This window comes from Neolamprologus brichardi, chromosome 14, assembly GCF_056152115.1.
Source record: "Neolamprologus brichardi isolate AB-2024 chromosome 14, ASM5615211v1, whole genome shotgun sequence".
NCBI lineage: Eukaryota > Metazoa > Chordata > Actinopteri > Cichliformes > Cichlidae > Neolamprologus > Neolamprologus brichardi.
The window spans coordinates 9,696,856-9,714,276 of NC_142117.1; the positions used below are offsets into that span (position 1 = coordinate 9,696,856).

A 17,421-nucleotide genomic window follows, 5' to 3' on the forward strand; every position below is an offset into this window, starting at 1 on the left:
CATATTTTTACTACTTTTGACATAAAATGTGTGATAGTATCTCTCAATGTATAGTACTTGGAGCTCTACAAATGTTATGGGTTGGTGTCAAAAATGCACAGCACGGATATGATGTGCAATGTTAAGAGGGTCCTATGAAACTTGGTCACACCTTCATCTACGTTGCACTGAATTTAAACTGTCCTTGAAACTAAAATCTCACTTTATAATAAACCCACAGCTGCCAGCACTGTTGTGAGAAGCAGAGAGCCGTCTGTCACGGCACAGATGAAGCAAAAAGCCTGTGATAGAGTCTCTACTTGGGGGCGAGATCATCACTGTTGAAATGATTAACTGCATCATAATAAAGTCACTCACACTCAACCGTATTTACAGGAAAGAAATTGCAACTGTTGCAACTGTCCTAACTGTTGTTACTATAGAATTTATTAGCATCTTTATTATGTGTGACCCCATGGGTCACTCATAAGCATTTGATTCACAGGTCCATTTAAAAACTAAAAGCATTACCTGATGTAAAATGTATCAGGCTCTATGTGTAGCGTAAATTAGTCCTCCGGGGTGAGGCTGTCGGCTCTAATATTCAGACGAAATGATCACAACTGTAGTGTGTGCTAAGGAAACATGGGAGTTTTTTGGCCAGTCTTGCTCACCACCTAGGCCACTTGCCAGATTTGGCTTCCTCGAACTTAGTCAACTTCCCTGAAATGGATAACGAGTTTTGCACTTCAGAAGTTCTACAGTGTATATAACAGGAGTGATCTAAAGATAAGAGAAGGTGCATGAGAAGATGGCTCTAAACAGGAGAATGATTTTGATGCTTTAGGATCTGTTGTCCTTTTTGGTCACACATCATATCTAACTGATTAAATGTCAGCATATCTGTTTCTAAAGTTGGTTGTCTCTCTCAGCTCCAGGCACTGCTCCAGATTTGGCCCAAACTGAGTCCTAGAGATGCTCTGGAGCTGCTGGACTTCAACTATCCTGACCAGTATGTCAGAGAGTATGCTGTGTGCTGTCTAAAGGACATGAGGTAAATCCTTGTACACTTTTATGAAATGCAGTAGACTTCACTGTCATATATTACATTTATTATACGCTCCAATAGAGTATGCTTTTTTTTCTTTGTTTCATATACATCAACTGACCACAAACACACTTGGTCTGCTTTAAATGCTGTTAATCATACACTGGATTACAATACTGTTTAGATAATGGTCTTTCTAAGTTTCTGTCTTCCTGTTTCTTCTTTCCCCTCATCAGTGATGAGGAACTGTCACAGTACCTGCTACAGTTGGTGCAGGTGTTGCGTTACGAGCCCTATTATGATTGCGCCCTCACTCATTTCCTGTTAGAGCGTGCTCAAAGAAACCGCCAGATTGGACACTTCCTCTTCTGGCATCTACGGTGGGTGTGGTTGTGTGTGCGCGCGTGTGTGTGTGTGTGTGGAGGCAATTGAGTGTTGTGGAAATAAACATGCAGGCTTTGAACAGTTACATATTCAAATTAAGGGAGAAAGAGGGAATGTTTGAAATCTCTAGATGTTTCTCGTTTGTCCATTCCTCCTCTGTGCTGCCCTCTACAGGTCAGAGATCCACATGCCAGCTGTTTCAGTCCAGTTTGCGCTAATCCTAGAAGCCTATTGTAGAAGCAACATCCCTCATATTGAGGTTCTAAAGAAACAGGCAAGCTGAACGCACCCACACACCTGTTCTCTCACACTATTAAAAAAATGGTAAAAGTGATGACGGCTTTGTTTTAGACTCCCACGTTTCATTTGCAAATCTTAAAACTTAAAAAGTATTACAACTGTTATTTCAGGCAGTCAGGACATGATGTACATATGTCATTATTAAGATTTAATGAATTAATAAATCATCAACACTTTTCTGTTCCTCAAATATGCTGAAATGTTTTATTGCTAGAAACTGCAATTTTACTTTGAAAAATCTGCACACACCTGACAGATTAGTGCTGATCTATTATTAAGTTCAGCTGGGGTAGCTCTATGGTATTTTTAGCCTCTCCTGTGTCAGCATTGTCACCCATCCTGCCTGCTGACCTTTGGCCCCTACACTGTTGGTTTTGACAGTCTCTTCTCAAATCATCCTGTGACTTCCTTATCATTTATCTGGCCAAATTTCCTGTTTGGTAGCATATACACAGTGGTGACACAATGCTGACGTTGTCTATTTCAGGAGAATGATATCAGTTCTTAGTAACAGGAGAACTTTGTTCACTGGGTTAAATCAAACCTGTATGTTTGGTTCTGTTACATTGTTGTTCTCTTGATACTCCAGGTGGAAGCCCTGAGTAAGCTAAAGTCAGTCAATGAGCTGATTAAATTAGGGACCATCAAGAACACTCGTAGTAAAACCAAGGAAGCAATGTTGACCAAGGAGGCCATGATGACATGTTTAAGACAGAGTGGATACTCGGAGACTCTTTCAGACCTTCACTCCCCTCTAAACCCCAGTGTCCTGCTGTCTGACATCAAGTAAGATTACACAAGTTTTTATGTATTTATACCGGAGTGTGAGAATCTTTGCTCTTACAGGAAGCTGATGGGCCTTTTTTCTCTCTACAGTGTGGAGAAGTGTCGGTATATGGACTCAAAGATGAAGCCCCTCTGGATTGTTTACAACAACAAGCTGCTGAGTGGAGACACCCTGGGAATCATCTTTAAGAATGGAGACGGTAGGGATCAGAGAAGGGGGGAGGGGGGGTTTGGAAAGGTGGAGATTAAAAGAAGCAGGAAGTGGCAAAGGAATGGAAGGAGAAAAGTCGTCCTTCTAGCTTAATATTGCCCTTTTTTTTCCCAAACTGAGGCACTTTCCCAGTATTCATCTTGACTTTTACTCCTAGACCTAAGACAAGACATGTTGACCCTCCAGATTTTGAGGTTAATGGACCTTCTCTGGAAGGAGGCAAATCTGGACCTCAGGTGAGTTTTTGTGTGTGTGCGTGTTAGACTGACAGATTTTTGCCAAGATTGTTTTTCTTCTTCCTGTGCTCTGTGGGGAGGGAGGATCTCTCAAGAGCGTTATCTCCCCATGCTAGTTAGACCTCTGGCCTCATTTTCTAAACATGTATACAGAGTTGTGTACAGGCACGCATGTACTACACCCTGATCCATATATTCCATTGCTAATAGATAATAATATTTAAAAAATGACCCCATCATTTTTCTTTAGGATTACTTGAACATGCTGTGTACATATGTTACACAGGGTTGCTCTCTAAAAGCTGCATCAACCCCAGAAATTCAATTTTCTGTGCAATTCTGAAAGGCAAAAACCTTTTAATCAAATCCACACTTCACACTTTGCAAAAACCCTCTCTATACATAGTGTAATGTCCTCTGCCTCTAACGCCTTGCTAGAGTCGACATTCAGACTAAACTCCTCTTCAAAATGACAAGAGGGTTTGACTTCACTCCCTTTACTTAGGCCAGTTGAAGTAGGGTAAAACTGAGAAATAACATAAAATGCTCTTAGAAATCATAGGTGAGGACAAATACACAAAAACGGTACAAATGACTTGTCTAGCCAAAAGCGTTAGCGAATCCTCTCTTTACAAACGTTTCTATTAAGTAAACACTGCAATCACATTTCTACAAGTAGATTTGTTCATTAGTAAGGATGGAACAGAATTACATACCGACAATGCCCTTAAAGACCATCTTAAGGGAGACAATTGCCACTACAGCAGAGAACAGGAGAACAGGAGAAGTCTTTCCCCAAACAATAGCATGCACTTTCTGATGACATCATAGAACAGACAGATTTGTGCATGTTACACCAGGTCATGCCAGAAGGGGGCACTAAAGAGTAACTTTCTCAGGGAAAATCTATTTAAAACAAAACATGGTTACATGGTGACAGAACACATAGACCTACACATCTGGAGCTAAACAGTGGAGGGGGTGTTTTGACAGTTGAGCCTGTGGCCAGTGCTTCAGATTACAGGGACACGGGTTCACAGTTCAAAAGCAGTGGGACACTGGGAATAAAAACAGGGACGATATAATAAAAATACTGAGATATTTTATCACATGCAATCTTCCTTGTCAGTTGTCTCTAGTATATTTTACTTTGCTTTTTAATTTACGAGTTAGACTGAGAAAGAAACGCATTTAAGGCATTTGGTCTCCATTAAAGTCTGTCAAACTGCTAATAAAATCTCTAACCTAAGCCTACTCTAAATGTAGAGTATTGGGTTTAAAAGACTAGGCGGGCGCTGTGTTTAATAGAACAGTGAAGAGGTCATTGTAAGGAGGTCCACGTCACAAAACAAGGACCTGCTGCTGTGGAACTGAAGGAAGTTAAAGTGAAAACATTGGTGATAACATGACCAACCGCATAACAAAGTATTGTTCCACACTGGGAGTGCAAAAAGAGAGTTGGGGGAAAAAAAAACCTCACGGTTACATTTATCTACTTACCCAGAAACCTGTCACACATGTATTACTGAGCAAGATCTGAGAATTACTTCATTTGTATGTTAAAGGACAAAAGTCACTACATCAGATATTTCAAGTGTCTAAGTGTCTATCCATGTATAAATCAAAATTAATAAGAAGAAATGTTCTGATATTGTTACGCTCTCCTCCGTCTATACAGAATTGTACCCTATGGTTGCTTGGCAACAGGCGACCGCACCGGGCTGATTGAGGTCGTCTCATCTGCAGAAACAATCGCCAACATCCAGCTGACCAGCAGCAATGTAGCAGCAGCTGCGGCATTCAACAAGGATGCTTTGCTTAACTGGCTCAAAGAGAGGAACTCTGGGTAAGCTGGAGCCCGGTGATCAGATAAAAGACTGCAGCCTCAGAAACGATCTTAAAAGTGTTGTTTGTGGTTGTGCATTTACAGTGATGCTCTTGACCGGGCCATTGAGGAGTTCACTCTGTCATGTGCAGGCTACTGTGTAGCCACTTATGTCCTGGGTATTGGAGATCGGCACAGTGACAACATCATGGTCCGCAGCAATGGACAGGTTAGACAATCTGAGTTTTCTTTTTCCATTCTCCACCTGGTTTTTCCTGATTCCACAGGCTTCACTGATTGGCCTTGTGGTTTTTTTTGTTTTGTTTTGTTTTGTTTTTTTTCTTTTTTTAGCTCTTTCACATAGACTTCGGTCACATCCTGGGCAACTTCAAGTCCAAGTTTGGCATCAAAAGGGAGCGTGTTCCGTTTATCCTCACACACGACTTCATCCACGTCATACAACAGGGCAAGACTGGAAACACAGAAAAGTTTGGCAGGTTTGTTTCACTTTGCTGTTTACCTCCAGCCCCAGCACCTCTGTTCACACGAACCACTGTAAGTGATTCAAACTGTAACTTCAACCATTTATTGCAATTTAGTCAAGTTTTTGTATCATTAAGATTAATTTGATATTCATTTAGATTTGATAGCTTACTCTGTTTGGACTAATAATAAACCAGCAAGTACAGTTTAAAGCCCTAATTCTGGTTTTCCTGTCTGATGCTAAGTTTGTGTGGCACACTTTAACAAGACGGCTACCAGAAGTGCCTTTTGTAAACTACGTCATGGTGAAATGTATTATTATTATTATTATTATTAGCACTCATACAGGAAAATGTAACTATTTTAATACAAGACAAAAATAAAAAGCTTTACAACTGAAGAGAGTAAATGTTGCAGTATAGTGTGGACCATCAGGGGGCAGCCAGAACAGGGGGTGCAGCAACAGAAGGACTTTGGCAGCATGCATTTAAGACAGCATTCTTCATTTCATTTAAATGGCGCAGACTGGCTACACAATCTGGTCAAACTTAAACTATTACTGAGAATTTTCTACAGAAACATAGTTTCCACTCATACCCAGAAACCTCCTAAATTGACGTCTAGTGGGTGGAAGTAGATAGCTCAATACTTGATAAAACATAGTTTCAAAAGAACTACAGGAGTTCAGCTTTTACACTTCATGTATCTGAACACTGGTTCTCCAGTTTTGTTTTAACTTTGGGGACGTACACAAACTTTATTCATACGAGCAGATCAGAAATGCATTTTCTCTCAAAGCTATTCAGTGCTTTGAAATCAGTTCTTTGACAGAAGTCTGTGTAGAGATCAGAGAACCGGAGTGATCTGATATGCTTTCCTGTTCTTGGTGAGGATTCAAGAGTCAGCATTTTAGAGAGACCTAGAAACATGCCCTTACTATAATGGAGCTGAGTAAAAGGTTTTAGCAACTCACCAGTGTATGATTGGTAAGTTGATAGTAGACTAAAATGTTAAGTTGTTGTTTCTTGGTTGATTTTTTTTTTTTTCTTCTTGATTTACCATCCTGAAAATTGCAACTGACTTCATCATGCTATGAAAAAGCTACATACATTTCATGACAGAAAATGCTCAATTTCCATTTGTATTTCTAAATAAGTAACTCTGAAGTGATATTCTGCAAACTTAAAAAAAAAAAAAAAAAAAAAAATGGTTACAGCCACATAGGAATGACATCACAGCTTCTTCAGCAGTGTCAGTGCAGTACCTTCTCCCTCCAGCAGTTGGCAGTAGAGACTTGGTGACCACCATGTGTCACTGAGCAAAAATGTGCTCAGTGAAGGATACAGCTTTCTACTTTTATTCTTCCTTTATATGAAATTTGGACAATCCAAATATAATAGAAAACATCCATGTAAGGCATTATGTTCTCTAGTAATCTAAAAGCTGTTCTGGTAACGGTTGTTGCTGGTTCTTTTTCTTTTGCTAAAGGAAAGAAAAAAGTTTAAAAAAAGAAAAACCTGTGCAGAGCTGCTGCTGCCAAGTCAAGAAAAATATGGGTTTGATACTACATTAAGTTATTGCTCAGCGATAATGATACCTAAGCTCAGACATGTCGGTCACGTGGAATGGTGCATGTATTGTGTTTGCAAAATGAGGTGCACGTTGGCGGAGGTGTGCAAAGGCATTACGAGGCAATTGCTCTCTGTTGTTTACAAAGTTCTGATCTGTTGTGGAACAAGTAGATGATTCATTTTGTGAAGTGGAAATACCCGTGTGGTACAGTAATCTGTTATTGTGGCCTATATGCATATCTGCATTTGTAACTGTCTCACAAGAAGGTAGATTCCTAGAAGCAAGTCCTGTGAAACATCAAATGTTTCTGCAGCTGAAGTTACTATAATTGAGCAATAAATGAACCAATCATATAAATGATGTCTTCATTACTACTGAAGAACTTAAAGACCAGCCCAAGGCATTAAATGTTTAATTACAATTACTACATATCTGCATGCATAAGACCCAGTATGCTGAAGCGACATTTGAAGTTATCCAACAACTAATCTGCACAGCAGTGCGCTGGTGAAGAGCAGCGCAGAGATGCACATCCTGCATGACATGAGCATGAGCTTGAAAATAACCTTTATCACTCAGCAAAGCATACTGTAAAAAGAAAAGTGGAGTAGCGGAGCATTGCTGCGTCAGTTGTGGTTTAATATCTGGCACATTGTGCACAAAATGTGACAGTTGGCAAGCAGATCATCATTTCCCTCTGGATCACAAGAAGTATTTATCAGAGGTGTCTTTTTGTGGTCTTTGCGTGCTTAAAAAAATATGCAGCAAGCTCTTACTAAAGCTAGAAGAGCAACTGTGATTGTGTCCTTCAGAAGTCCGCAAGGAAAAAGGTGGATTCAAAATGCTTCTTACAAGCAGAGACAAAGTCATGAGTGCAGCGAGTTACTGCATGGTGAAAAGGAAGTGTGTCACGTTACGAAGAGCGTGTTGGTCCATCCTTTAACTCAGACACATTTGTGTTGCTAGCAACAAACAGTGTAAACAAAAACCCTGAATCACAATCACTGACTTGTGTACTTTGTTAGCATGGGTGGTTGTAGCTCAGGAGGTAGAGCATGAATGCATGTGAATGTTGGATAGAAAGCTCTTGTATTGAAAAAAGCATAGAAAAAAGTGCTGGTGTGAATGAGGCAAGTTGTGTGAAGCACTTTGAGTGCTCAGGTTGAGTAGAAAAGCTCAGTATAAAAACAAGTCAATTTAGCATTGTTTTATACATCAAATAACTCAAATACAGTTATGAAGTGAACTGCAATAAAAACATGCATACAAACTGAGTTTTTGTTCTTTTTGTTTTGGGTTTTTTTGCTCAGTTATAGTCTGTATTTACGGTTTCCTGGAAAAACAAAACTTGAATCAAATGGGCACAACAGTTATTTTTGTAATGGGTTCAGTGGCCAGCAGTCTGTGCTGCACTAAGAAATTCTGTGCATAAGGTTTTGTTAGAAAACTGAAATGTATTTTAGAACATTGTATTGGTTTTAGGAATGGGGGAAAAAAAACCTTTATAATAAAGTTCAAGAAAGATGGGGTTTGATTGACGAGTGAATCATCCCCTAAAGCCCCATCTCACAATTTTAAAAGGGAGCGATTTAGAGCCACAGCAGAGAAGTTTTTCTCAAGCCTTTTTCCACCTCTCTTAACAACTCCATTGAGTTTCAATGGATGGTACTTTTCGCATGTTCTCTTTTAGCTTTTGCTTTCACATTGGTGCAGATAAAATCTGACTGATTTATGGTTTTTGTTTTTTATTTGTTTTTAAGAAAATACAATAGACTTCATTAGAAAGCAAAAAATTGAAACCATGTTCCAAAATGACTAACATGTGTTTGTCTCTGTGTGCTCCGGTAGTTTCCGACAGTACTGTGAGGAGGCCTATCTAATCTTGAGGAAGAATGGCAACCTCTTCATTACACTGTTTGCCCTCATGCTGACTGCTGGACTACCTGAGCTCACTTCAGTTAAAGACATCCAGTACTTAAAGGTACGACAGTCACAAGTGGAGATGCAAGGAGAGCACAAAAACTGTAGTTCTGTTACAGTGTGCATGTATAGATAGTGTTGTAGTGGTGGAATGCACAAACATAACAGTATTTTATAAAGATTAACCAAATATTTTGGCTTAGCTTTGCATCCATATCATCCCGTTTTCTTTTTAGACCCCTACCTTTAATTTTAATTTCCATAAATCATCTTAAAAAAAGAGCTGCTTATAGCTTCAGGACCTTCGTAAGAATCTTGATACTAACATATTTCTTCAGTGTCAGTAATTCAGTCATTGTTCCTAAACCTTGCTATTTTTCGACCATTATGTCTTCATGAAGTTAATTCATATGGGGGTGATTTGTCTTCCAGATTTCAGCGTAGAATCTTTTTATAAAAATATTAATATTCTCCAAATTGGTACTCTACAGATACATGTATCTATAACATTTTAAATAACTGAGTGTCCGCATGTATGCAAGGAGACTACATCTTCATCCTCCTGCCCCCATGACTTATCCTGTCTTACTTTCCGCTCCCTTTTCAGGACTCCCTGGCTCTGGGTAAAACTGATGAGGAGGCCCTCAAGCAGTTCCGCCAGAAGTTTGATGAAGCCCTGAGAGAGAGCTGGACAACTAAAGTGAACTGGATGGCCCACAATGTGGCCAAAGACAACCGGTCTTAGGGCAGCTGTAACCTTTCAAAGGCTAGGGGAGAGGTGCCAAGAGGACGCAGTGAGGGAACGTGAGAGTGTGAGGGAAGGGGCAGGATGTGCCAAGGAGACAGGGTGACAGAGACCCTAATTTAAAGAAGGGAATCTAGCAGAATATCCAAAACTTGAGCAGAGTCGCCCCCCTCCTGTACTATACAGAATAAAATCTGCCCCCTCGTTCTTCAGTTAAGCTACTCTGCATCCTTACTTGCTGTATCCCTCCTCACCTTGCATCACACTGGCACGGTGCCCCGTGAGCCATCTTCATTCACGGTCAAGTGACATTTCAGTGGAATCACGGTGGGTAATGTCATTGCAGATTTTGCACAGGCACGAAAGCCCATGGAGCACGCAGCCAAAGGAAGGGAACTGAAGCACCCACTGTGCTCACGCTAAACCTTCTCAGACAAAACTCCACACAGAACAGGCTGAACTACTGGCTAACAAGATAAAATTTAGGAGTGGCTGAGTTATGTCAGATGGACTTGAAACTCTGCCTGAACAGACCCTGATGGAGTGCATGTTGTGCCCACACCCCTGAACTTGTTTAAGTAGAGCTAAGAGATGGGTGTAGAAAGGACAGAATGAAATAGACAAGAAAAAAAAAAAAACATCTGACTCTGTGTCTTAAAACGGTGTGCGCCACAGGAAGTGCATCTTAACACTCGCTTCCCGTCTCAGTGTGCCTAAAAGAACATTCAGGAAGATTGTATCGTTTCGGACATTTCTTTTTCCTCTGCCATTTAAGAATGTATCCCAGGATGTGGATGTGCAAGAGTACAAGTCCACAAAGTCAACTTGTGAGGGAAATGATGAAAGAGAAGGACTGATGCGAGAGATGCTCTGAGCCTACTGGTCCACTGTCTGAATCTCACTTCACTTGGACCGTTGAACACTGGAATGTTTATAGAGAGGCATATATAAGAAATTTTAAATAGTCTTTTAATAAACTAAACAGTTCATTCTAGTTTATTTTATTCTGAATTGACAATGTGCGTCGTCTCTTTGTCAAATCAAAAGCATTGTTGGCCAAAGTGTTATTGCCTGCCAGTTACCACTACCCCAGACTGTCCTCCTTTTTAAAGAATTCAACGCATTACAGCCACCAAGTACACTGAGAAATAACTGATGCTTTTAACATGGTAGGACCAAAACAGAAAAAATGTTTAGCAGTTTCTTTTCTTTTTTCTTTTTTCTACTGTATTTTTAACGGTCTGTTTCCATCGAATGTGCAGATATGTGCCGCTCTATTTAAGTGTATTTAGCCCCTTTCAGACATGGGATGAGTAACATTACTGACTTCCTTGTCAGTGAGACAAGCTGCATGGTACTGCTGAGTGAGCTGCCCCCACCCCTCCCACACAGGCTCCAGTGAGGAAGATGTGTCTTCTGGACCGGCAAAGATGAAAATCATCATTTAAGGGCATTCTCTACTGACGGAGCAACTCACAAGGATGCTTAAAAGACGGGCCCAGTCATGTCATGTGACCTGAAGTGTTAAAAATGATACAAAAATGCTTCTGGTGAGACTGATAGCTCAACTTTTCCATTAAAGTGAGCAGACATGACGGTGGCCTGTTCAGGTGCCCACAGGTTAATTGGAAGGAGTGCTGAAAGGGCTTTTTGTCCTCATACAAGCAGATGTGGGCGGAGTCTGAAGTCTGGACCTGTGTGGGTGGGATTTATCAGTAGGGACATTACACTGCAATGTAAAGCTATTTACTTGTTTCAACATATGGTGCTCTACCAGCATCTGCGTCTGTTTGGAATTTTTCTTTTTTCTTTTTTTTTTTTTTTTTTTTTTGGTGCAATATCCCAGTATATGAACCATATCTAATCATATGAAACATTGGTCCCGGGCCCAAGCCTGTAATGGTTTTGCCTGCTGGTTTATGTGTGATGCAGCTGCATTTTGCACTACCTGCCTTCAGAAGTCTCAGACACTGGATATTGTCAAATGTACAGGCTTTTAATGTTTTGCTGGTTTCTGTTTTCATAGGAGTTTTATTAAATTTATTTTCCACTGTGCTGCATTTCTGTCTGTGGTCTTTTTCTATTCTGCTGCTTGATGTGGGCTGAGTGACTTCTGCGCCTACATAGGTCTATGGATATTTTTTTTTTCCCTCTTCTAAGAGGCAAGAGAACTTTTTGATTCTAGACCAGAAATATACACAGGCCTATTTTCGACAGCTATTTTTGCTAAAAAATATGAAAGTCAAACCAGTTTGTATACATCCAGAAATGAGCGAGTCTAGTTATAAGAGAAGTTTCCCTCATTTCTGAGAGTTGTATGTACATAAATGGTAAGCCCCCTTACTATTTAATATTCTCCTCTATTTTAATTTAAATGAAAAATATCAAAAGGGCAGAAGGTTTCAAACCCTCTGAAATTTTACAAAAATGTGATGGCCTCTAGCAAAAACTGCAGGCAACTTTTTTTTTTTTAAAGACCAGTTTGTGTATTATAAATAATCCCATGTTCCCATGCTGGTACGTGTCCACTGCAGAAACATGTTTTAGTAGGAAAATGGCCCTTACTGCACTGAATAAAACGTTCAAAAACGGCTATAGGAACATGACTGTTAATGCTGCTTTAGTTTCCAAATTCCCCAGTTCTCAATTAGATTGAACTGCTAATCTGCAGAACCGTCTCACTGCACCTTTCAACTTATATGCCATTAACTTCTTGGTGACTCACCCAACAGATGAACTCAGAGGTCTTTAGCACATACCTTGAAAAGTCAGAGCTTTTCTGGCAGGGTGGGAGCGAGCTGAATTTAGGTATAGGTGGCTTTAATAATCTGGCTGCATGCATAAATTTGCACGTAGTTAAAAAAATAATATTTCCACCAGTGAAATTAGCTGGTAAGTGTAGAGTTGAAAAACAAAAGCAGCTAAATAAAATTCAGTCATCAAACTTGCACATGTCAGTAGCGCTGTTTTTCACCTCCTATCTCTACAGTTAGAGGACCATAGGGGATTTTTATAAATGCCACCCTGCTCATCATGAAGCTCCTTTTGTGTCTGAGCGGTACAAAAATGCCCTTTATTGCTGTTTGGATGACTCAGGGACTGATTTTTATTTTTCTCTGTGGACAATGCTAACAAAGTCACTACCTCCAGAGATCATCAATTATTGATTCGCTTTCACTCGGGCTACAATCAGTGCTCTGTGTGACTCATCTGCTGTACGTGTGTTGTTCTTCAGTGCAGTTACATAATACAGTAACCTGTAGAAGCTTTGGTCGTAGGGAGTGTAGGCACAGTGTCAGATATTGTGTATACTGGGTGAAAACAATTTTTTTTTTTTTCCAACAAATTTGACACTGGGGATTTATTCAAAATAGTTGGAAAACAACTTCAGGTGACTACATAATGAAGCTCATCCAATGCAAGGAGTGTGCAAACAGTCATGAAAATAAAGAAGGTGTGTCCAAACTTTTGACTGGTTGTGTGTGTGTGTATATATGTGTATATGTATGTATGTATGTATGTATGTACAGTGGGGCAAAAAAGTATTTAGTCAGCCACCGATTGTGCAAGTTCCCCCACTTAAAATGATGACAGAGGTCAGTAATTTGCACCAGAGGTACACTTCAACTGTGAGAGACAGAATGTGAAAAAAAAATCCATGAATTCACATGGTAGGATTTGTAAAGAATTTATTTGTAAATCAGGGTGGAAAATAAGTATTTGGTCAATAACAAAAATACAACTCAATACTTTGTAACATAACCTTTGTTGGCAATAACAGAGGTCAAACGTTTACTATAGGTCTTTACCAGGTTTGCACACACAGTAGCTGGTATTTTGGCCCATTCCTCCATGCAGATCTTCTCAAGAGCAGTGATGTTTTGGGGCTGTCGCCAAGCAACACGGACTTTCAACTCCCGCCACAGATTTTCTATGGGGTTGAGGTCTGGAGACTGGCTAGGCCACTCCAGGACTTTCAAATGCTTCTTACGGAGCCACTCCTTTGTTGCCCGGGCGGTGTGTTTTGGATCATTGTCATGTTGGAAGACCCAGCCTCATTTCATCTTCAAAGTTCTCACTGATGGAAGGAGGTTTTGGCTCAAAATCTCACGATACTTGGCCCCATTCATTCTGTCCTTAACACGGATCAGTCGTCCTGTCCCCTTGGCAGAAAAACAGCCCCATAGCATGATGTTTCCACCCCCATGCTTCACAGTAGGTATGGTGTTCTTGGGATGCAACTCAGTATTCTTCTTCCTCCAAACACGACGAGTTGAGTTTATACCAAAAAGTTCTACTTTGGTTTCATCTGACCACATGACATTCTCCCAATCCTCTGCTGTATCATCCATGTGCTCTCTGGCAAACTTCAGACGGGCCTGGACATGCACTGGCTTCAGCAGCGGAACACGTCTGGCACTGCGGGATTTGATTCCCTGCCGTTGTAGTGTGTTACTGATGGTGACCTTTGTTACTTTGGTCCCAGCTCTCTGCAGGTCATTCACCAGGACCCCCCGTGTGGTTCTGGGATCTTTGCTCACCGTTCTCATTATCATTTTGACCCCACGGGATGAGATCTTGCGTGGAGCCCCAGATCGAGGGAGATTATCAGTGGTCTTGTATGTCTTCCATTTTCTGATGATTGCTCCCACAGTTGATTTTTTCACACCAAGCTGCTTGCCTATTGTAGATTCACTCTTCCCAGTCTGGTGCAGGTCTACAATTCTTTTCCTGGTGTCCTTCGAAAGCTCTTTGGTCTTGGCCATGGCGGAGTTTGGAGTCTGACTGGTTGAGGCTGGGGCAGGTGTCTTTTATACAGATGATGAGGTCAAACAGGTGCCATTCATACAGGTAACGAGTGGGGGACAGAAAAGCTTCTTACAGAAGACGTTACAGGTCTGTGAGAGCCAGGGATTTTCCTTGTTTGAGGTGACCAAATACTTATTTTCCACCCTGATTTACGAATAAATTCTTTACAAATCCTACCATGTGAATTCATGGATTTTTTTTTCACATTCTGTCTCTCACAGTTGAAGTGTACCTCTGGTGCAAATTACTGACCTCTGTCATCATTTTAAGTGGGGGAACTTGCACAATCGGTGGCTGACTAAATACTTTTTTGCCCCACTGTATATATATATATACATATATATATACATATATATTACACCTGTGCACTGCCTGGATTGATTACAAGAAGGCCTATGACTCAATGCCCCACAGCTGGATACTGGAATGCCTAGAATTGTACAAGATCAACGGGACCCTAAGAGCCTTCATCAGGAACTCAATGGGGATGTGGTGTACAACACTAGAGGCCAACTCCAAGCATATAGCACAAGTCACCATCAAGTGCGGGATCTACCAAGGAGATGCTCTGTCCCCACTGCTGTTCTGCATAGGCATAAACCCCCTCAGTGAGATCATTAACAAGACTGGCTACGGATACCGACTACGGAACGGAGCAATTGTCAGCCACCTCCTGTACATGGATGACATCAAGCTGTATGCCAAGAGTGAACGAGACATCGATTCACTGATCCACACTACCAGGCTATACAGCAATGACATTGGAATGTCGTTCGGACTGGAGAAGTGTAGTCGGATGGTAACAAAGAGAGGGAAGGTAGTCAGAACTGAGGGGATTGAACTACCAGAAGGCAACATTGCAGACATAGAGGACAGTTACAAGTACCTGGGGATCCCGCAGGCGAATGGGAACCATGAAGAGGCCGCTAGAAAAGCTGCAACCACCAAGTACCTGCAGAGGGTCAGGCAAGTCCTGAGGAGTCTTGGAGGAGAACAAGATCCGGGCCATCAACACCTACGCCCTGCCTGTGATCAGGTACCCAGCAGGGGTAATAGGCTGGCCAAAGGAGGAGATAGAAGCCACTGACATAAAGACAAGAAAGCTCCTTACCATGCATGGAGGGTTTCACCCCAAGTCCAGCACCCTGAGGCTGTATGCTAAGCGGAAGGAAGGGGGCCGGGGACTGGTGAGTGTCAGCACCACAGTCCAGGATGAGACAACGAACATCCAAGAACACATTGGGAAGATGGCCCCAACTGACCGAGTGCTCAATGAATACCTCAGGCAGCAGAAACCCAAGAAAGAGGAGGGAGACGAGGAACCATCATGGAAGGACAGGCCCCTGAACGGTATGTACCACCGGCAGATAGAGGAGGTGGCTGATATCCAGAAATCCTACCAGTGGCTGGACAAAGCTGAACTGAAAGACAGCACAGAGGCACTAATCATGGCAGCACAAGAACAAGCGCTGAGCACAAGATCCATAGAGGCTGGGGTCTATCACACCAGGCAAGACCCCAGGTGCAGGCTGTGTAAAGATGCCCCAGAGACAATCCAGCACATAACAGCAGGGTGCAAGATGCTAGCAGGCAGGGCATACATGGAACGCCATAACCAAGTGGCTGACATAGTGTACAGGAACATCTGTGCCGAGTATAACCTGGAAGTCCCGAGGTCAAAATGAGAGATGCCCCCAAGGGTGGTGGAGAATGACCGAGCTAAGATCCTGTGGGACTTTCAGATACAGACGGACCAAATGGTGGTGGCTAACCAACCGGACATAGTGGTGGTAGACAAACAGAAGAAGACAGCCGTAGTGATCGATGTAGCGGTTCCCAATGACAGCAATATCAGGAAGAAGGAACACGAGAAGCTGGAGAAATACCAAGGGCTCAGAGAAGAGCTCGAGAAGATGTGGAGGGTGAAGGTAACGGTGGTCCCCGTGGTAATCGGAGCACTAGGTGCAGTGACTCCCGAGCTAGGCGAGTGGCTCTAGCAGATCCTGGGAATAACATCGGAGATCTCGGTCCAGAAGAGCGCAGTCCTGGGAACAGCTAGAATACTGCGCAGGACCCTCAAGCTCCCAGGCCTCTGGTAGAGGACCCGAGCTTGAAGGATAAACCCGCCCGCAGGGGCGTGCTGGGTGTTTTTATATATAATGCAAATAAAATGAAGCTCAAAATTTCAACTATTAAAATGTGAAAAAGTTAGGAACAAATCTGTAATAGCAGCTGCATATTAATATAATTAGTATTACATCACTGATGACTTCACACTAAACCACAGACTGTATATTACAGATAGATGTAGCTACTTCGATGTGACTGTTTGTGGGCATTTAGAAGGCTCAACATTAGCATTTTGTCCTGCCACCATGGTAGGTTTTTTTGGAGACAAATGTGACCCTATTTATATGGGATGCTGGCTTGCTATGTTATCAGCTAAGGCTGGCTAGCCATGTTAGCAAGCTGCATTAATAAACTATATAAGTTCAATACACAGACTAATTGGTGCCAAGTATCAGACTAATAAAACAGTAGATTTTCTTACTGGAATTTAAAGCACAAACCTTTTAGACAGGTTGCACCACACAGTTTATCATATACTTCCATTAGAAATGCTCCAAAAAGTACACAGACACAGTGAAGAGGTCATGTTCAGGACACTGAACTACTTAAGTCCAGAACTGAACAGATGTAGCACCTATCAGTACAAATGGCAACACTTCTGAAGAGACTTATGGGCTAGAGTCGCAATACAATAAGAACTAGAAATTTTGAAAGGACTTCATCCTCCCTAGTTTTTAAAAGTAACTGTACATATAAAGATATACAGAATTATTCCTTCATTTGGCATTAAAATAGCACAAGGGGGAAAAGTTACTGGTTCTGACCCCACTGTGCCTTTGAGTCACACCTTCCAAAACAATTGCTTATGATGTATGCATCAGCTTAGCCCCCTAAACCCAGTAAGAGTGACTCTAGTCCAAGCCATTATTTTGTAGGAATACCATAAACTTTAAGTAAAGTAAAAGCCATAGAAAGTGTCACCCACTGATTTATGCCATTTTTTTTCCTGCCTTTCCTGTCTTGTTTCGAAAAGGGTCCAAAATTCAGACCTCT

The 17,421-nt window shown here is 41.5% G+C and overlaps 1 protein-coding gene across 1 annotated transcript in view; it reads left to right on the forward strand.

The window, feature by feature from the left end:
* pik3cb (phosphatidylinositol-4,5-bisphosphate 3-kinase, catalytic subunit beta) overlaps positions 1-11,543 on the forward strand; it is a 48,409-nt gene extending 36,866 nt beyond the window's left edge. The window contains exons 14-24 of the mRNA XM_087850773.1: positions 912-1,033; positions 1,264-1,407; positions 1,586-1,685; positions 2,301-2,497; positions 2,588-2,697; positions 2,866-2,944; positions 4,623-4,790; positions 4,875-4,998; positions 5,121-5,266; positions 8,673-8,805; positions 9,352-11,543. Of these exons, the coding sequence (XP_087706899.1) occupies positions 912-1,033; positions 1,264-1,407; positions 1,586-1,685; positions 2,301-2,497; positions 2,588-2,697; positions 2,866-2,944; positions 4,623-4,790; positions 4,875-4,998; positions 5,121-5,266; positions 8,673-8,805; positions 9,352-9,489 (1,461 nt within the window). The 3' untranslated portion in view covers positions 9,490-11,543. The remainder of the gene's footprint in view (positions 1-911; positions 1,034-1,263; positions 1,408-1,585; positions 1,686-2,300; positions 2,498-2,587; positions 2,698-2,865; positions 2,945-4,622; positions 4,791-4,874; positions 4,999-5,120; positions 5,267-8,672; positions 8,806-9,351) is intronic.
* The last annotated feature ends 5,878 nt before the right edge of the window (positions 11,544-17,421 follow it).